Below are 21,583 nucleotides of genomic sequence, written 5' to 3'. Positions count from 1 at the left end.
GGAGCGGGAGCGGGGGTGGATGAAGTCGGGGCGCGACGGCGGGTGGCCGTCGCCTTCTTCCTTCCTTGCGGCCGGCGGGAACTGCTCGGGCCAGCGTCGGGGCTACCAAAGTTAGTTCCGGCAAGCTGGGTAGCCACATCATCGGAGGCGCCGTCGGATAAGGCTACCGACCTCGACCGTTTGCTAGAGGAGCTGGAGGAGGATGCTACTACGCCGCCCCTATACTTCAGATGTTGGCGCTGCTGGGGTTTGGTGCCCCTTGCACAGCGGAAGACTTGTACAAAACAAATAAATCAGACACGGATCTATTTGACCGATTATGCGATTAATCAATTCACATGTTAAACAGATAATTGCATGCTAGAACGCAAATAATTCATGCTCATAGAAAGTAAATCCTAAACATGAATACTACGGTTTAGAGTTACCGATTTGATTCTCCAAAGAATCGACGATTGCTCGCGCTTTCTCCACGTGATGATCTTGAGTACTAGACCTCGTATCTTCTCTCTGGTTCCCGAACTGTATCTCGATATCAGGGTGGGCTGATCTCACCGGGATACTAGAACTTAAATAAAGAAGACAGAAACATTCCTCACGGAGGAGGAGCTGAAATTCTCACGGAGTAGAATAATAGAAAAAATCGTCCCCTCTCTAATTTTGGGAGTGGCGTGATTTTCAAGAAAATAATAATGTGTATTTTCTGTCTCCTTTATTGTCCTATTTATATTAAGTTCCTTTTGGGTCGAGACAGGGATCTATGGAAGGTTTTGCATATGGGCTCCCCCAATTAGCTTTTTACTAATTAAATTGAACCCACAATTTAATACAAGCTTATATTGGAATATTACGAGCAGCCACTACAGAAGTAATATTGAACTCTCCCTATCCAAATCCGAAATTACAAGTAATCCGGGTTTCCACTTTGTTTATTATTTATTTCCCGCGCTTAAGATATAAATGTCGATTAATTAATTAATGTCTGCTATGGACTTAATTAATTAACATCTTATTAATTCCAAGAATAGAATTAGCAAGAAACACTTATTTATTATTCATGGAGCAATAAAACTCCAGCTTGCCAGTTTTCTGAATAATAAAACCTTGTTCGAGCTCCTCTTGAGGACATTATCAAACGAGACTCGCCTCGCGCACGTTTCAACATATTAGCAATCCTAGCACCGCTAGATATCAATCACCACTACCCACTATATCAGAATTATTGGGTTGCAAAAAATCCGCACTATTTGATAAGTCAAAGTAGTGCATAATCAATACCGTATGCTCAATACTTACATATGTAGATTAAGAAATAGTATTTTATCAAGTCCTAGTCTTTCAGCAGATAGCATAAAGACACGTCTTGCTTTTAGATTCGTTCAGTGCTATACCACACCAATGTCATCTTATTTCAGTAAGGCTTAGAAATATGCGGACTGACATTGCAACCTTTCACGATAGGTAGTCTAAGCCTATCTAGGTTGTGAAATTCTTCTTTTTCTTTTGCAAAGCATTGGATAGATCTGACCGTGTTACCTTAAAGTGGACGACGCCCACAACCGGTCTACTAAGCAAAAGACTTAGACTTTGTTTGCTTCTTATACATTTAAATGTTTATAAAACATCTTATAAATGCACAAGCAAACACAATGTAATAATATACTGATTCTATTCGTGCAAAACTGCTCGAATAATACTGAATCGGGTTAAAAATGGATTGTAGAATTTTTCGTATACAAGCAAGATTCTATTCGCTCGAAACTGCTCGAAACATGCTTTTCAGTATACCAAACCTAACAGGCGACCCTCCTGCCAACAACTGAGGTACTTGAACGGTTTCAACTCTATGTGTTGGTAGGTCGTCAAGGCAGCACTGATGATGTCGAGCTCGCTCGTGCCGCTCCCCGCCGACCGCTCTTCCTGGAGGTAATACCCCTGGAACTTACCGATTGCCTCGTTGCATCTAAAGATGCAATTGTGCACCATACTATCATTGCGTTAGATGGTTCCCCTCGGCCGGGTTTCATTGTAAAGACGAGTGATGTGCCACCAATACGTTTCCCTGGTTTGGTTCGTACCAACTTCCGGATCTTCGTAGACTGCCAAGTAGGCTTTGAACATCGCCATCATCTCACCCGGAGTGTACGGGGTGAGGGTGCCACGAGTAGGATGAGTAGGAGGAGTAGGAGTAGGAATAGAAGTAGGAGTAGGAGTAGAGCTGTTGCTCCCTCCCGATCCGGGTTCGGGTGGCCACTCGAACTCGGAAGCATTTTGGTCATCCACCGGGTAAGGGCGGTAGCCAACCGGAACTTGCGAACCTTGGGTTTGCGGAGGGGCCAAAAATTGCGTTTCCGGACTAGGGAATGAGTCGGAGTCGAACCAATCGTGGTTCCAACCGCGATTGCCGGAGGGGTGATCGCCGGAGCCGGACATTGTGTTGTGTGGTGGGAATTTAGATGAGAGAATATGAGAAAAAAGATGAGAGAATGTAAATGATAGAATGGATGAGAATGTGGTTTTTTTTGTATTGAAGTGGGGGTATTTATAGATGAAAATGTGAATTTTGGGGAAAAAATTGAAAAATAAAATTAAAAGTGGGTAGAAAACGGATATAATTTTTTGGAAAGTGGGAAAATATTTTTTTTTATTTAAAAACATTTTTTTAAATTAATTTTTGAATTTTTTTTTAAAAAATAAAATTTTGAATATGCCAACGGCTAAGCCGTTGGCCAATCAGACAGCGCCACGTAAGGGTGTTCAGCGGCACGGACGTGCTCTTAGCTAAGAGCAGCGCCGTGCCGCTGGCACGGACGGACGGCTTGCAGCGTCAGACGAGCTCGTCCTTGCCGCTGGCACGGACGGACAGACGCGATTTTGCAAAGCTGCGGATGCTCTAAGGATTTTTATTTGTGTTTTGAACTGAGTGGGGATCATAGTAAAAAACTCAAAGAATTTTGAAAAGACATTAGATTTATTTTTCAAAAAATACACACATGTCATACGAGTGCAATCATCGATAAATGAGACAAAATATCGAAATCCATTCCCCTATAGGAATTGGAGTTGGTCCTCCACATCAGAATGTATTAAAGAGATAACAGAATCAACTCTAGTATTGCTGGGTTAAGCGACGGATCCAGGTGGGGTCGGAGGGGATTGGCTGACCCACCGCCATCCCCGGTGAATCGCCGGATAATACCCTTCTTCAGCTGCCGACCCCTTGTCGCCAAGGTCCTGCCCAAAATCAGACAGTCGCTGCCACTTATACGCAGAAAAGAAGAAACACAAATTTTAATACCACTAGTTGGGCTTTACTAATTGGGCCTCTCACTTATTAATAGTACTACAGTAGTAATTAAACCATTTATTCTGTAATATGTTTCGTATATTCAATTTGAGGAGAATACAAAAGGTTTTGTGCAAAAAATTAGAAGTTCGAGTTCAAAAAGTATTGATTATCGTTACATTATTTTTGTGGTTAATGGATTATTTTTTAAGAAAATACCTTGAGTTTCTATTGCACTTTCTAGTGTTAATGTTGAACAAGAACCACAATAATTGGAATTTATGTGGTGGTTGAAATAAATGAAAGATAAGAAAATATTATATCTAATACTCAAGAGAGATAGATAAAATATCATATCTATTGATATGAAAGTCCAAAAATACCCTCCATGGCTTGGGGGCATTTTTGGTGCAAAATTGTGATGAATAGTAAAAAAGTACTATAAACATGATTACATCTTAGTTCAGGAACTACTCATAATATTTTTAAAGTTCGGATACCGTTTGCGTTCGAAACGCATGATTTAGGACCATTTGCTGGTTCGCGTTTTATTTGTAGTTACCAAATATACTACAATAACAAAATCAATCAATGATATCATTTTCATCTCTTTTATATTCGTTGTGTCCAATAAACTAAGCAAGATAATTCTCACATTTTTTTCATGTCTTCATTTTATTACATCCTCATGTCATATCATTTCATCATTCCAAGTATAACCATATTTGATTTGATTGTGATTCACTCTGCCACCATTTACCTATTCACCATGAGACCGCTCATCAGCTTTCCAGTGAAGGCCCTAGCGTATTCGATTGCTCTTCTCTAATCGCTCGACGTTTGCGAGGATTTTTGTCAAATTTGTTTCGCTCTAAACCCTAAAAATACCACTTAATTGGAAACTTGCAATTGTAGATTTCTTGCTTCTCAATTTACTGCTCATTTCGGCTAGTGAATTGTCACAATTAATTGACGACGTTGTAAGATTCAATTTTCTCATATGATATTTAATTAGTTTGGCCGGAATTTTATATCTTAAAAAAATTGGTTATATGGTCAAAATTCATAATTATCTCATTATCTTTTAAGTTCATGGATATACTAGAATTCGGTCGCATAGTTCATGATTTTAGCAATTAATAGGCTCAAAACTAATTATTTCTATTCTATGATTGAGTGTTGCCATGTTTTATATACTCTCATTTATTCCATAAGATTATGCATTTTTCATTTTTAGTCCGTAAAAATATGCACTTTTTAATATTTTAAAAAAATCTTTTTAATAAGGTGAGACTAATACTCTACTAGCAAAATTTTAATCATTTAGCTTTTTATCTCTCTCTTATCTTACCTACCGTGTATTAAAATTTGTGCCTAACAAAAATTGCATACTCTCACATGACAAGAAAATAGTGTTTTAGTTTAGAAGTTGTAGTTTGTTTCTCCTGTCGATTGAGATAATTGAATATATCCCTCATTTCCTGACCCTATATAGTAAGTAATTTCGGCATTTGAGTCGTATTGGTATTGTAAGATTATAGATAACAAATCGGGTGAATAACAAATTCATAATTGGCGTAAACCAAAAAACTCTGCTAGGAGAATTGTTTAAACTTTCGACCTTCCTTACTATTTATTTCAAAACTACGAGAATAAATGAAAACTCAGTTGTATCCTACAATCTATTTAAAATTTTTCACTCCACAAACGTTTATAAATACAATCTTCAATTTATACAGCAGCAGAATAAATTAATTATCGTCAAAATTAACTGAGCGAAAAATGAATATTCATTTCCCATAGCCCAAAGCTACACAACATGAGAAATACGTAACTTAGTTTCACAAAATTACTTTATTTTTAAAAGTGCCACTTAGTAATACTATTGTCTTTTTCCAGGAAAAAGAAGATGCTCAAAACCTGCAAATTTCTCCAGAAACAAAGTGTTCATTCAACATCTGCGAGAATAGTATTTGACCATTAGTGAAGAACAAATTTCAACCGCAAATAGCAAACTCAATTGGAAAGATGATACGACTTCCTTCCTTAATTTTATTTTATATGTGATATTCTCATTGAATGGTTTACTTTATTTCTTATTTTTCAACTTTTCCTTGCAAATGAAATTGTTTAAGTGAGACTGTCTTTCTGCTTTCTATTGACCAATCTTATACTTCATTACATGTAAATCGATGTTTGCACCTATTTAACTTCTCCTCATAATGAAGGTCGAACATTGGTCTCTAAATTCACATTTATTTTATGAATTACTATACCAACTATAAACATGAATATTGGATTTTGAAACGTACTAACCAAATTAACAAAAAATCTAACTGTATAACTTAAACTAAAATCACAAATCTATCAACCATAGTGACATTTTGAATCCCTAAAATGCACATGAGAAATTTTTAATTAATATTCATTATTGTTCAAGTTTATACCAACATTTTCGATAGATATGGAGTAAATATTTTTGATAAATTATCGATAGTTTAGAGTTTTTCATATTATGATTGTTAGCAGTTTAGCACTTAATGATATTTATACTATATATAATTATATATAGATAAAAAACATCAATCGATCGCACATGAGATGATTTTACCAACATTCCCAAAACAGAAATACTATCAACTATAAATATTCGCATTAATAAAACATATATATCAAACACAAACTAACTCGACAAAAGTCATGAAATCATCCAATCTGTTGCTATTACTCATCTCCACGCTGAGCCTTTTCTGGTCTCATGCCTCCGCAGCCGATCCCGATCCGTTGCAGGATTTCTGCGTATCCATTAACGACACAAACGGCAGTAAGTACAACTGCAACGTTTGCTATCTTAGAGTTATCTGACCTAAAATGTGTACCTTATCTATTTAAAGTATAACTGCAACGTTTACTACCTTGAAGTTATCTGACCTAAATACATATTTAATTTTTATAATGTTTTGCACTTAACAGCATATGTGAATGGAAAGTTGTGCAAAGACCCGTCGTCCGTGACGTCGGACGACTTCTACTACGAGGCCGGGCTGCACAAGCCGCAGCCAATCACAAGCCCCTTCGGGTCAAAAATCACCATGGCGTTCGAGCGCCAGTTCCCGGGCCTCAACACGCAGGGCGTGGCCATGTCGCGGATCGACTTCGGGCCCCGCGGCCTCAACCCGCCCCACTCGCACCCACGCGCCTCGGAAATGATTGTGGTTCTGCAAGGCATGCTGTACACGGGCTTCCTGTCGTCCAACCCGCACGACCCGACCGCGAACGGGACGCTCTACGCGAAGATATTGCGGCCGGGGGACGTGTTCGTGTTCCCGAGGGGTTTGTTGCATTTCCAGTACAACATCGGGCAGGACAACGCGGTGGCCTTTGTGAGCTTCAACAGCCAGAATCCGGGGGTCGTGACGCCGTCGAGGCTGCTGTTTGGGGCGGAGCCGCCGGTGTATGCTCGAGTGCTGGCGGATACTTTCCAGATTGATGAGAAGATGGTTGAGTATTTGCAATCACTGCGATGGTATGGGAATAACTAGATTATTTATTTATAAATATATATGCTAAATTACATTATGTTATATAAAGAATCTGTTGTTATTTGTTGGTGTGTAATTTTAGTTGTAAGTTTCTACTTGCATAGCGTTGTCGTTGATATACATTTTCACTGTTTGACCCTTGAAAGTTGTGGTGTAGTAAATTTTAGAAATTGCATCAAACAATTCAGCTGTGATCTGAAAAATGGCACTACTAAAATCGAAAATAATAAAAAATTAATAATAATAGTAATAAAAGTATACTGATGTTAGCAATTATTTGTCTAGTATGGTTTAGATTTTAATGCAAATTTGGTAAAGTAGGAGAGATGGGGAAAAATGTGAAGTTAAAAGGGGATCTACCTCATTAGAGAAAGAAACTTACTCATATAGAAAGTTTTATTTTTAGGGGACGGGACCAAAAAAGAAAGAGTTTCTATTTTTATGGGACGGAAGGAATATTTTGAATACTTTTTTCTAAAATATCGAAACTGACGTGAGAAATTAGAATTTATGTGACAATTGGAAAAGGAAGTAATTTTGATTTATTTATTAGAAAATAATAGTATTATGTAGTCAAAATTAGACTAAAGTCCAATTTTGATCCCTAACATATTGTTTTGGTACATTTTCGTCTCAAACAAGATCACAAACTTAGTGTATGAGACCTGACAGGAATTTTATGAAAAATGTACGAGATCAAAATTGGACTTTAGTCTTAGATTATAATTAAGTTATTAAATTGATTAAACATTTTGACTGTTAATTTTAACAAAAAATAATTATTTTGGACCAAAATAATATGTTTGAGACCAAAAGGTACCAAAATAATGGGTTAAGGACTAAAAGATCATAAATTTAATGTAAGGGATTAAAAAAGAATTTTAAAATAAATACTCCCTCCGTCCGTCATTAGGAGTCCCGGTCACTTTTGCGCACTTATTTTATAGAAATGATAACAAATAGTTAAAATGGAGAAATGGTAGAGTAAGAGAGAGAATAATGTTAAGAAAACTTTTATCAATATTATTCTCTCTCTTACTTTATCAATTTTTCACTTTAACTATTTATTATCATTTTTACAAAACGAGTGTGCAAAAGTGATCAAGACTTCTAATGGCGGACGAGGAAGTATAAAGGATCAAAATTGGACTTTAGTCTCAAAATTAGGAGAGAAAGAGGCGTGAATACAAAGGATGCCCATATAATGTTAGTTATTTTAGGCCCAACCAAAGTTAATAAAAAAGCCCAATACAGGAAAGCCATCTAAAGCTCTCTCTTGTTCTTATGCAACTTCTCTATCTCATGACTCATCCATCATCAATTCTTGCCTGATCCGTACAATAATAAAATCCTCCAAGTGTGTTGGTCAAGAAGTAGTATGGTTGACCGATATGAAAAAGTTTATAGTATAAGTTTATCGTGGCATAGTCTTTAAATTTATGTTCTCTTACCAATAAAAAAAATTCCTACATTTCTACTCCTTCACAGACTACTACAGAGAGTCCTCGCTGTTCCGGACAGCTATCAACTTGAAAAGAAATGGATTGGGACTTGAGACACAGGAAGAGCTACCGCGGATCAGATTTGGCTGCGCTCATGGGCTAGTGCCTAGTGGTGTCATTCGGGTGGTGCTCCACGGTGGCAATTTGATGTTAGAGAGTTGTGGTGTAGATGGGATTTTGCTCGTATAAGAGGTAAATGAAGTCAATTGTCGCTTAATTACTAATTAAACTTTGTTAATCCAGTCAAATTGCGTGCAATTGGCGCTCACGTTCAGCTCTAATAAAAAAATGATGACTTGGTTGACGTTTTGTTTGTTTGGGACTTGTTTTCGAAAAATAAATGTTCTAGACTAACTTCGTAAAACGTTCATATGTTTAGAACGAAGAATGACAACCTATCACAAATGAAGACCCTTAGATTTATGAGCAGATTTAACCTTAGTCTACCCTATGGCAGACTTGTTTGTCTATGTAATCACAGATTCCTGATTATACTCCCTCTGTCTGTGAATAGGAGTCTCGTTTTTTCATTTTAATCCGTCCGCAAATAGAAGTCCTGGCTCACTTTTACCATAAATGGTAATAGGATCCAACCTTCCTCTAACTTATTCCACTCACATTTCATTTAAAACTAATATACAAATGGGACCCCTATTCAACTATCTTTTTTCCACTCACTTTTCTTAACATTTACTCCCTCCGTTTCTTCATAGTTGAGGCGGAACTTTTCGACACGGAGTTTTAGAAATGAATGTTGGGTGTGTTAAATAAATAGATAAAAAAGTAACAGAGAGGAAAAGGTAGAGAGAATAAAGTATAAAGTGAATAAAGTAGAGAGAGTAAAGTAGAAGAGATGAAAAAATTACCATATAAGGAAACGACTCAACTATGAAGAAACTTCCGAAATGGTAAAATGACTCAACTATGAAGAAACAGAGGGAGTATTAAAACCCGTGTCGCCCATAAATGGGACTCCTAATGGCAGACGGAGGGAGTATCTTATTTCGTATCGCATATTGCTTGGAATCATATACCAGTTGTTTATCCATGTATCACATATTGTTTGTCTATGTATCGCAAATTGTTTGTCTATATTGTTATTTTAACTATGGTGTCACTATAGTGCTTTGATTTCGTATCACAGATTGTTTTGAACCATATATCGAGTGTTTTGCCTATGTATCACAAATTGCATGCTTATGTTTCGAAGACTACTTGTCTTGGTTGTCATTTTAACTATAGTGTCACTAATCATCATAGTGCACCAGCTATAGAACTAACTAAGAACGTATTTTAATCTTTATTATAATACAAATATATAGAAATAACTTGATCACATTAACTTTTTCAACACATCTTGTATTACTCTCTCAGTTCCAATTAAATTAAGTCATAGGATATTTCAACAAAGTTTAGTCATTTATCTTACTTTCGACATAATTTTTTAATCTCTAAGAAGTTTTACTTCAACTTAATTAGTCGGGATGGAATACATTATTTAAAACCCAAGTCTGTTAAAATGCGATGTTTAATAGCAGGCGGCGGGAGTAATGGTCATCACTGATCAGAGTTTAGTTAGTCGATTTGTCCTTTTATTTGACCATAAAAGTTGATTGAAAGAATACAGCACAGACTGCACAGTGGGTTTCATTATTGTTTAGTTATGACTTATGAGAATTATTAAAAGTCTAAATAGTAAGTAGTAGTACAATTCTAAATTGTCATTCCACGTGGTAAATATACTACTCCAGAAATGCTAATTTATTGTAATTCCAGAAATGCCCAAAGACAAGACCAAAGCCCCTACAAAAAGGTGCCCTCATTCTAAAATTCACCTCCAAACTGATGTAGCGAGAGAGAGAGACAGAGGGGGGGAAATTATGAGTGAGTTTGAGTTTGGATTCGAATTGTCGATTCTGTTTGCTGTATCTTTATCCCTAATATTGGTGAGTCTGTATGGAAGAAAACAAAAAAGAGTGAATCTTCCACCAGGCAACATGGGTTGGCCTTTTGTTGGAGAAAGCATTGCCTACTTGAAGCCACATCCAGCCCACACCATAGGCAATTACATGGAACACCACATCTCCAAGTAATTAAATCACCCTTTCACAATCACAGTTGTAATTAATTACTCCTAACTACTAATTGTGTGATTTTGATTAAGGTATGGGAAAATATTCAAGTCCCATTTGTTTGGGGAAGCCACAATAGTCTCCGCCGACGCAGGGCTCAACAGACTGATCCTTCAAAACGAAGGGAAGCTCTTCGAATGCAGCTATCCGAGAAGCATCGGTGGAATACTTGGGAAATGGTCGATGCTAGTCTTGGTGGGAGATATGCACAGAGACATGAGAACCATCTCCCTCAACTTCCTAACCAATTCCAGGCTCAAGACTCACCTCCTCCGCCAGGTCGAGCGCCACACCGCCCTTGTCCTCTCGTCCTGGGCCCACCGCCCTGTCGTCTGCGCCCAGGACGAGGCCAAGAAGGTATGTATATTCATATACTTAGCATGTTTGGTAGGGGTGATAACTCATCTAGGGATGGAAATCCATGAACACAAATGACATTTTTATTCATGGATTTCCGTGAGTTATCATCCCTTCCAAACATGGCCTTATGTGATGATGATCATAATAATTTGATTAGTTATATTTGACTCAATAAGCTTGTCTCCAGTTTACTTTCAACCTGATGGCGGAGCACATAATGAGCCTGGAGGCCGGGGAGGCCGAGACCGAGCGCCTCAAGAAAGAGTACATCACCTTCATGAAAGGCGTGGTTTCGCCTCCCCTCAACTTCCCCGGAACCGCATACTGGAAGGCCTTGCGAGTAACATACGTACATTACATACTCAATTTTTTCATATGTTTTCGGCTAATTAAATTGAATTGGACTCCTTATTTTTTTCTATAGTCTCGCGCCACAATACTGAAATTCATCGATTGCAAAATGGAGGAGAGGATGAAAACGGGCAGCAAAAACGAACAAGATTTACTAGGATGGGTGCTCAACAATTCCAATCTCTCCAAAGACCAGATTTTGGACTTGGTGTTGAGCCTCTTGTTTGCTGGCCATGAAACCTCCTCGGTTGCTATAGCACTTGCTATTTACTTCCTCCAGGCCTGTCCCACTGCTGTTCATAAATTAAGAGTAAAGTATTCTCCATAATCATTAGACCCCTCTAATTAATTAATTAATTAATTGGATTACTTTATTAGGAAGAACACTTGGAAATTGCAATGGCCAAGAAAGGAACAAGGGAATTGAGCTGGGATGACTACAAGAAAATGGATTTCACACAATGCGTAAGAGTTTTCATTTCTTTAACCATAAACTAATTAAGGAGTAATTAATAAAAGTATGATGTAGAAATGATCAGGTTATAAGCGAGACTTTGAGGTTGGGAAACGTGGTTCGATTTCTTCACAGAAAGGCGATTAAAGATGTTAGGTATAAAGGTAAAAAATATATGACTCCATTAATTAATTTTGGCTAATTGATTAATTAATTTGAGAAAAATGACGTATTTTATTCGGAAATAAAAAGGTTATGACATTCCATGTGGTTGGAAAGTTCTGCCGGTGATAGCAGCAGTGCATTTAGATCCATCACTTTTTGACCAACCTTGGCACTTTAATCCATGGAGATGGCAGGTTAGTCTTTCTCTCTTCTCTTCTCCTCTCCTCTGTTCTTCATATTCTGCCACATTTACTCATAACAATAATTTATACCTTTTTTTTACTTAAATTTTTTTATAGCAATGGATCCCACAGATGGTTATATATACACATAGGAACAAAGTTAAATTACACATTTCAAAACACAATAGGAGAATTAGAGTATTTAACTTTATTCATCCTCCATGTCAGCTATTGTCATTACACACATATTAATTTTAATTTTTTTTATTCAAAAAGGTCAAATGTTGATTAAAATACTATATCAATCTATTACCAAAACTAATACTGGTACTAAGTAGGAAACATAGAGAATTTTTTTTCATTACTAGTATTAGTTTAGTGCAGAATGATCACGCCTTCTCATAATATAGGAATATAAGACTATTGATTTTGTGGGCGATGTAGTACTATAATCAATAATCTTTCTTTTTTTTTTTCGAAAGTACTATTCGTTGTATTTAAGTGTGATACTGACTAGTTGTTAATTGGATTGATTTGAGTAATTTTGTACTTTTCCTAATCTACAAATTCCAACCTGTTTAAGATTGGATTTTGTTTTTGCGTGTATGATCTAAACGTCTTTTTCGGAAAAATTTGCCCCGCCAGCCTTTGATTTTTAACTAATTCACTAATAATTCATTTTTATCATTTAATTTTGTATTCTTACAGTTGTAATTTGTAAAATTTTAACTTTCTTGAAATCACAGAAATGTGACAATTATCCCATAATTCAATAATATTTTGATCATTATTAACAACCTTTTCTTGCAAAATCACGTGGACTTTCGTAACTCCAGAAATTTCATGATGTTTGAAGTTATAAGCAGTTCACACACAGAGACACAATTAGTCAAGTTAGAGTATATGACTATATATTAATGTTTATTTTTCTGTGACGCCAAACTTAATGTCAGTTGTCTCAACAAATTTGTTAGACGATAGTGAGAGAAGTGTTACTTTAGTAGTAGATAATAACTTCTAGTCTACCACATTTTCACTCCACAGTGAAAATATCTTACTTGTCTCACCTTTATTAGAAAATTGTACTATTTTTAAAGAACTTACCCTTATAAAATCATTAGTATTCATTAAATAACTCTGCAATAATTCTTTTCTTAGGGACAAGATGTCGTTCCTTATTAATTAACTTCAAAACAAATTGTCATAAATACAAATATATATAATGTATGCTTCTTGCCGTCACTACTAAGCTTTTCTTTTCTTTCATAATACTACTATAATTTTGGTAAAAGCTTCCACATAGGGGCATTCAACTTGGCATCTCTTAATTAAATCAATTAAAATTTGTTTATTCCTAATTAATTTTAAATTTAAGTTTGATCATGTTTGATTAATTTTTTTATTATAATATTTAGAAATTTATTTACCTAACTATAAATGAGAGTATGCTCATTTTCTTTTCCCTAAAAAATTGGGTGTTGAATCTCAATATCTCATATAGTAGATAGAATGTTACAATTAAATAAATAATAAACTCCTACAAAGGAACGAATTATATATGGAATGGATGACATGATGCGAATATTCGATAGAGTCTGTAAATTATGTAGGCACCGTATATTAGTAGTAGTATTATTTATTCTATTTTATATATTATTTTAATATTGATAAGTAAAAATTAGTATTGATAGCATTAATTTTATAAATCAAATTAAATAATCATTCAATGTTTTCATTTTTATAATTTTAAACTATTCAATAAAAAAGTTTAATCTTATAAATAATTTTAAAATTAATTTTGTGAATAATATTTGAGATATTAGAACTAAAGTAAAATAGAAAACTAATGCTGGCATAGGGATACTGATAAAATGCAAACTTATATATTATAGAAACTTCAAATTATGATCTGGACCGTTATAAAATGTCAACGGATGATTAAAATACATCAAAAAAGAAAATGTCATCACGGTTTCAACATATTTTCAACATAACATCACATTTTCTGTTGATATACTTTTATCATTTGTTAACACTTTCTAACAATTCAGATTATTATTTAAAATTTATATTATGTTTAGAATTTGCATTTGATTATTTCTAACAATTCAGATCATTATTTAAAATTTATATAATGTTTAAAATTTGCATTTAATTACACTCATACTCATGGTCACATCTATACTAAACACAGTATTGAACACAATATTGAATATGCATGAATCTTAAGTGTAGTAGTCCTAAATTTGAGATGGGTCAAGGCATGTGGCTGTGGCGGTCAATCACTTTGCAAACAGCCTGAATTGCTGAATACCAAGACGACACATGTCCCCAACATTTAAAACAAACCAATCACCAAACATAAATCTAAAGATTGTCATTATTAATTGTGTAGATTCTTTGGACCCTCATTCATCATTTAAAGGATAGACGTATAGGAATTGCCCACCTAAAATTAATAACCAGCTGAGAAACAAATAGATCTACTAATAATTGTAGATTCACAAATATGAATAGTTCTATCTTACTCTTTACATAGTGATCTAAAAATCATATTTTTTTTAATATTTACATATACCTGTTTTGTAAACATGTTATATATTATAAGTATTCTTTTTAGATTGATCATGTTTTATGTTGTTCATTTTCAGTTTTTTCTCATTGAATAAACTCTTTCAATGTATTGTGGAAGGGAAAAGGATTCTAATTCTATTGGAATTAAATGATTAATTCAGTTGAGTGTATTTGAAGGGTTCTATATAGTTCTAGTATTTATAATTGAGATGAGTCCAATAATAGGAATAATTGTGAGCAAGGGGTATATTGGGGTTTATAAGAAGTGAGTTGTATGTGGACTAATTATTAGAGAAGAAATAGGGTATTGTTTCTAATTCTAGTTGTATTGTATCAATATAGTAAAATAGATGAATAATTTCAAAGATGAAAACCTACATGAATTCTGATTAATTCGATAGATAGTGTCCGTCTGTCCGATACTTCATCTTGGGACAATATTATGTAGAATTAGTCTTGACTTATGAATTTTTATTTTTTTTAATGTAATAAAATTAACTATATATAATCTCTAGTCAATGAAAACTCAAAATAAATTAATACCCAAGCAACCGAAGACTATGATAATACTCCGTTGATTTACTAGTAGAAAATATAGAGAAAAAACAAGAATCTAAAAGCAAAATGGATTTAAAATAAATTGGAGTTATGATGGGTATGAAATGAAATGATGAACAATAGGGGTTGCGTGCACGAGGTGATTAATGTGTGCACGTGCGCCACTGCTTTCCCTTTCATTCTGGTCCCATTTTCATTAACATTTTTCCCTTTTGTCTTTTTCTCAAACGGCAGAAAACTGAAAAATGCTCCTTTTCATTATTTTACTTTTTAGCATTATTAATTGCTCCCTCCCACTTTAGCAGTCCCGTTGACTTTTCTGCACTCGTTTTGTAAAAATGATAATAAATAGTTAAAATTAAGAAATGGCAAAGTAAGAGAAAGAATAATATAGAGAAGAGTCTTATCTACATTATTCTTTCTTTTACTTTACATTTCCTCACTCTAACTATTTATTATCAATTTTATAAAACGGAGGCAGAAAAGTCAATGGGACTGCTAAAATGTGACGGAGGGAGTAGAATGAGATGGTTTAAGAGGAAAAATGTGTAGTACCTAGATTTGAGTCATTTTGATTGCAGAGTGGGCGTGAAACAAAGAATTTGATGGCATTCGGGGGAGGAGGGAGGCTATGCGCGGGGTCAGAGCTGGCAAAGATGGAAATGGCTGTATTTATCCACCATTTGGTTCTCAATTTCGGGTTCGCCTTAGCGGAATCCGATGAGGCCTTCGCCTTCCCGTTTGTGGATTTCCCCAAAGGCCTACCCATCTCCATCACCCATATCCACCCACCCTTCCTCTAGCTCCAAATATCGTTCATTCACCCAACCTCTACTACATATATTCTATACCAATTCAATCTAGGATTAATCATCCTCACTTTTGTAAATTGCATACCATCTCCTTATTAATATGCCACTCTTTTTTATTTTATTTATTCTTCGTGGATTTGCATTTCTCATGTAAAAAACTCATTCTCATAAGCTAAGTATTGGAGTTGATGTAGTAGTAGTCCAATTAAGACTCTAGCTAGGTGAAGTGGTGAATGAATAAAGCCAAATGGGAGTCCAAATCAGCAAAACAATTCGAATGTCTAAGTAAAATGATTGAACAACCACCCAACGCAGCCGACAAAGAGAAATCTATGAATATCAACCGACAACCAGTGATCATCTATCATCAGATAAATGTAAAATAACAAATTACTACCAAAGTAATATAGATTTTGTGATGGTGACAAGTCAAATACCACGGGTTTCCTTCACCTTCTTTTTATCGGCTAATAATTCTTCTTTTACTAAAACTTGCCAGGATTTAGTTGAATGTGGATTGGTTTAATTTTCCAACTATAAACAAACTATTCTAACAAACAATTGGAATAGTTTCTTCAAAATTAAGGACAGGTTCATCTTTCCATAAATGATAAGAAACGACTCAAATCTGAATAAAACACAGTGTTTGCCTTTCATTGAACAAATTATGTGCAACCCGAGGAATGAGTGCCGGCCCACACTATTCACTTGTAATGAGCGTGATTCATTTCTTGCAAAAATCGTTGGTTTTCATTGCTTTGTGGGCTTCTTTCTCAGAAAATAGTGTTAATTTTAGGAAAAAGTGTTGGGCATTTTTGACTATTTAAGATCAAATCATCATCATGTCCAAAGTCTTTGTCCTAGCTGCAAAGAGCTTAGACATCAATGTATGAGGTGCCGAGTTCGAGTTGTTCAGATTTCATTTCTTGAGTTTAGGATCCCAACAATTTATTTATTTATTTAAAGCACGTTAGATTTTAAGGAGGTAAGGGATGAACTCCAAAATCATGTTGCCTCATCCCCATAAAACAGATTTAGAGGCCTTTTGTTATTTTCAGAAAAAAACAGATACATGGGCTATATGTTCGGCTGTTCAATTTAAATTATTTGGGCCTGTATCATTAAAAACAATTAGTTGGCCTATTGACTCAAAATATAAGTGAACCAGTTATAATTGAATTAAGTTGAGGCCGAAATGATTTCTTCAGCCCAACCAAAATATATTGAACTTTAGATAAATTAATTAAATAGGCTAAAATACTCGTATTTTCGACTTCTTCTGATTTTTTTTTTTAATTTCTTCCGATTTAAATGTTCTTAACAATTTTTCTGATCTCTTCGATTTTATTTTAGCTGTGTGTGAATGCTTTAATTTATCTTCTTGAATTTCCAGAAAAAATGAATCTTTTTGCACATTTCACACAGAATTCACTCATTTCTTGCCTCTCATATGTATATCACAAATTTTGGGATAAATATAACTTGACAAATATGATGGAAACAGTGCGGGCCAACACCTTAAACTTGGTTTTCAAATTTGGAACCATTTAAACTGAACACAGAACTTGGGGCTAACTCTGGCCATTTCAGAGAAACCAAACGGGACCTAAAGGCGTGAATGTAGGAATTTGCTAATCTGGGTTCAAAATTAGGATTTTCAGGGCCAAGCCCACTCAACTTTCTTCAAATTATGTATGCCTATGGAGTTCAAAATTAGGCACTAAGCAGAAGATAAACAGGAGGTCGAGTAGAAGCAATCATTTTACCCCTATAAATTTTATTGGATTAAACTTGTTTTCTTCTTATAAATGGTCTTTTTTATTTGTTAATGGATAGCTAAATCCCTAAAATTCTAGGACTAGAGAGTAATTGCATACATTAAAATTCATCTGATTTATTTATTAGAGAGAGATATGTTGTGCAACTCTATATGAATGATTTGTAAGCGACTATGATGATGTAGCAATCTCACAATTTTTATTGTTTTTCCTCTCCATTTTTAGTTTCTTTAACCTATATCGATCCACCCACCTCTTATTACCGATTCTCTGTCTAATAATAATTTTATTTCTTCCATTATCAAACTCTTAGTTCTTTTGATCTTGTTGCATTTGCAGATGGATATTTGCACCAAACATTTAATCTCTCTCACCTGTAAATTTTCTCCTCCTCACTAAATATATTAACCTAATCAATGAATTTTTTTCACCTTTAATTCTCCCTCACCTTGTAGAAACATCATCAATGGATTTCGCAACTAATTTTTCTCACAAAATGAGTTTCTACAAATGCTTTCTAAAATTTGTGAAAGTCAAACAGTTTTTGCAAATATTTCATTTATCCGAGTGGGATTTTAATTTTTTTTATTCAGCTCTGAAAAATTTTATGGGGAACATAACTAGTATTGGAATCATTTCTCTCTACTCCCTCTGTCCGTCATCAGGAGTCTCATTCCTTGGTGGCACGGATTTTAAGAAATGTTAATAAAAGTGGATGAAAAAAAGTTTGTGGAATAGAGGTCACACTTGTATATATTAATTTTAAATGAAATGTGAATGGAATGAGTTAGGTGAAGGTGGGACCATATTATCATATATGGTAAAAGTGAACCGGGACTCCTATTCGCGGACGGACTAAAATGGAAAAACAGGACTCCTATTCACAGACGGATGGAGTATTCAGTTTGCAATAACATCACTGATGATAGCAATTATGTAGGGGTGGCAAATAGTGCGTGTTGTGTCGTTATTGTGTCGACACGATAACGACAACAAACACGAACACGACCCGTTAAGAAAACTCCAAACACGAACATGACCCGCTACCCTCAGGCACGAACACGACACGGACACGACACGGACCCATTAACAACACGAACCACTTCGAGTCAACACGACACGATAACAACACATATATGACACGACACGATAACAACACATATATGACACGACACGATAACAACATATATATGACACGACACGACACTATGATAATATTATTATAATATATAAATATTATTTCTAATATTAAATTTTAAATTTTAAAATAAATAAAATTATAATAATATTATAATATATTAATATTATTTCTTAACGTTTAACACGAACGACACGACACGACATGAAGTTTTCGTGTCTTTATCGTGTGGACACGATAAGGACACGAACCCAATAAGCTTTCACATATACCCATTAATTTCGTGCGGGTTCATGTCGTGCCAAAAATTTTCAGGCCTACAATTATGTCATCGAAAGTAGAGATTGAGAAATTGATTTTATGAAGTATGTATGTGCCCAATAGTTTATACTTTATACTCCCTCAATCCTACAATAAAAGTCTTATTTCACCAACTTATTTTGCTCAAATATTATTTTAAAACTATTATATATAAGTGAGGCTCATATTTCACTAAAGTATTCAACTCATTTTTCTTTACATTTCTTAAAACCTGTATCCAAATCAAATAGTATTTCTATTATGAGACAGATGGAGTAATTCCAATTTTTCTACATGAATAAAGTTGTAGTAATTTATTTTGATTTAAATTGAAATGAGTTGTAGATAATTTTATTTAATGACTTTATTTAAATTATTATTGCAATCAAGCATTAAACTAAAAATTAAAGCTTTAAAAATATACCGTTCAGTTATTTCTAAATGATACTACAAATATATATTAATTTTCCGATAATAATGCAATAATTTAAATAATAGTATTGCAAAGGTTTAAACCATCCAGTTTAAGCCAACACTACAGAGATTTAAATAATTTGCTTTGAGATAATATACAAAGATTTAATAATACCAAAAATCTTTTTATCCTCCAAAATCACAGCAGAAGTATAGAAAAGTTCAAAAACAAGATTGGAGCTCTAACCTACTCTTCAAATCAAACTAAATGGATAAATACACCACTCAAGGACTGAGGGCTAAATAGTACTCCAGTACTTAAAAATCAGGACTAAGTCTGAGATTTATGAACTTTTTTAACTAAATAGTACTCCCTTCGTTCAATAAATATGCAACATTTGGTTTTCGATACGAGATTTTATGCAGCGTTGTTTTGTGAGTTAATAAAGAGAGAGTAAAGTAAGAGAGAAGAAAAAGGAGAGATAGTGTTATTTCCATTTTAGAAAACGTTTCATTTTTTTTTTTGACAGCCTAAAAAAGAAAACGTTTCATTTTTAATAAGACATAGGATATAATTTTATGAATGTGAGGTTATAAAAAAAGTGCAAACCTTATTTTAAGGAGCGTGGGAGTACATATCTGTGGTAAAAAAGTAAAATTCGGTCCTGCTGCCTAATCTTTGTGAACTGGCCCATGCGGTTATATTCTAATAGACAGTGCAACGGTAATCTTTCAAATCAGAGGTCATGAATTAAACAAAATAAAAGTATCCAAAGTCGTATTTTAATTTCAGATACTAAAGATTGAACTACTTTTGTTCAAGCTAAATAAAGAAAGAAGAATTCGGTGGACTTGAATTGAAGTTTATATCAGCTTCGAGGTACAGTTAACCTCCTTTTTAAATGTTTTTCTCTCAATTTCTCATGTAAAATAGAGTTATCCTTATTATTATTACTCCAAATGCGTTGAAGGTGATTTTTCAGTCATACTTACTCACGTCAATCACAATCTGAAATGTATTTTTAACTGATCATTTGTAGTAGAACTATCATATAGTATTACATCTGTCTACTATATAAAATTACGCTATTATTTTGTTATTTTGATCTTTCATAATTTAAAGAATTATTTTTTCCATAATATTTCCCCCATCCCATAAAATATGTATATTTTTCATTTTCGTTCGTCCCATAAAAATATATACATTCCCATTAATGGAAAGTTGTCTTCAACTCATTACACATATTCATTCAGTATGACCCACCATTACAACTCACAAAACACTATAATAATGTGGGTCTTGCTATCTACTAACACTACTTTAAGTCTTTAACTATATCCTTCTGCTCATTTCACTTAATTTACCAATTGTGTATTAATTCTTGTGTCATTTTAAAAGTCCATATTTTTATGGGACAGGTGAAATATAAAAATTGGGTCTCGCACTCCACTTACTTTCTCCCTTTACTTTCCTTCCTAAAGTCAAGTAATTTTTTAAAATCCGTGTCAAGTCAAAATGACTCGTAAAATGATGGACGAAGCAAGTATACTTCCTCTATCTCACAAGAATATGCATTTTGGGATAGACACGAGTTTTAATGCACAGTGATAATAAGATAGAGATAGAAAGAAAAAAATAGAAAAATGTATATTTTTATGAAATGTACTAAAAAAAAGATACATATTCTTATAAGACGAAGGGTATATAAAATCTCAAGCAACTATACTATATTAATATTTTATATATTTTATCTGTCACACAAAAAATATACTTTATTCTCTTTTTTAGTTTATCTTAAAAATATATAATATTTTCAAATTTTGAAAATATATCTCAAAAATATATAATATATAGTATTAATAATATTTTAATTATTCTTTTACTTCTTTTTATTTTATTAGGTATTTAAATTCGTGTACAACCAATTCTTTTACAGTTTTACTACTAATTTTGTAGTGTGTGACCAAGATTGAGGAGTACGTGTATATTAAAAACAAGCATTTAAGTGTAAAATATGTGATGATAGTAATTTCA

At 34.1% G+C, this 21,583-nt stretch overlaps 2 protein-coding genes across 2 annotated transcripts; both read left to right on the top strand.

The window, feature by feature from the left end:
- Window positions 1–5,973: 5,973 nt before the first annotated feature.
- LOC148931130 (germin-like protein subfamily 1 member 18) lies at window positions 5,974–6,973 on the top strand. The gene is made up of 2 exons (XM_089066821.1): window positions 5,974–6,110; window positions 6,260–6,973. The coding sequence occupies exons 1-2, from the start codon at window positions 5,987–5,989 to the stop codon at window positions 6,826–6,828; spliced, it is 693 nt and encodes a 230-aa protein (XP_088922947.1). The 5' UTR covers window positions 5,974–5,986; the 3' UTR covers window positions 6,829–6,973.
- Window positions 6,974–10,164: 3,191 nt separating this feature from the next.
- Window positions 10,165–16,111, top strand: DWF4 (Cytochrome P450 superfamily protein). The gene is made up of 8 exons (XM_089069478.1): window positions 10,165–10,419; window positions 10,495–10,819; window positions 11,010–11,162; window positions 11,247–11,483; window positions 11,552–11,638; window positions 11,713–11,791; window positions 11,880–11,986; window positions 15,688–16,111. The coding sequence occupies exons 1-8, from the start codon at window positions 10,211–10,213 to the stop codon at window positions 15,907–15,909; spliced, it is 1,419 nt and encodes a 472-aa protein (XP_088925604.1). The 5' UTR covers window positions 10,165–10,210; the 3' UTR covers window positions 15,910–16,111.
- The last annotated feature ends 5,472 nt before the right edge of the window (window positions 16,112–21,583 follow it).

Source organism: Salvia hispanica, chromosome 3, assembly GCF_029641045.1.
Source record: "Salvia hispanica isolate PSC_SH4W2 chromosome 3, Shi_PSC_v1, whole genome shotgun sequence".
Lineage (NCBI taxonomy): Eukaryota > Viridiplantae > Streptophyta > Magnoliopsida > Lamiales > Lamiaceae > Salvia > Salvia hispanica.
Note: the sequence above shows the minus strand (reverse complement) of the source record. Positions and strands in the feature narration are given on the sequence as shown.

Coding starts and splice junctions, on each gene's coding strand:
- LOC148931130 (XM_089066821.1), top strand. CDS start 5,987: ATGAAATCATCCAATCTGTTGCTATTACTCATCTCCACGCTGAGCCTT. Junction 6,111..6,259: donor CATTAACGACACAAACGGCA/GTAAGTACAACT, acceptor TGCACTTAACAG/CATATGTGAATGGAAAGTTG.
- DWF4 (XM_089069478.1), top strand. CDS start 10,211: ATGAGTGAGTTTGAGTTTGGATTCGAATTGTCGATTCTGTTTGCTGTA. Junction 11,163..11,246: donor CATACTGGAAGGCCTTGCGA/GTAACATACGTA, acceptor TTTTTTCTATAG/TCTCGCGCCACAATACTGAA. Junction 11,484..11,551: donor CTGCTGTTCATAAATTAAGA/GTAAAGTATTCT, acceptor TTACTTTATTAG/GAAGAACACTTGGAAATTGC.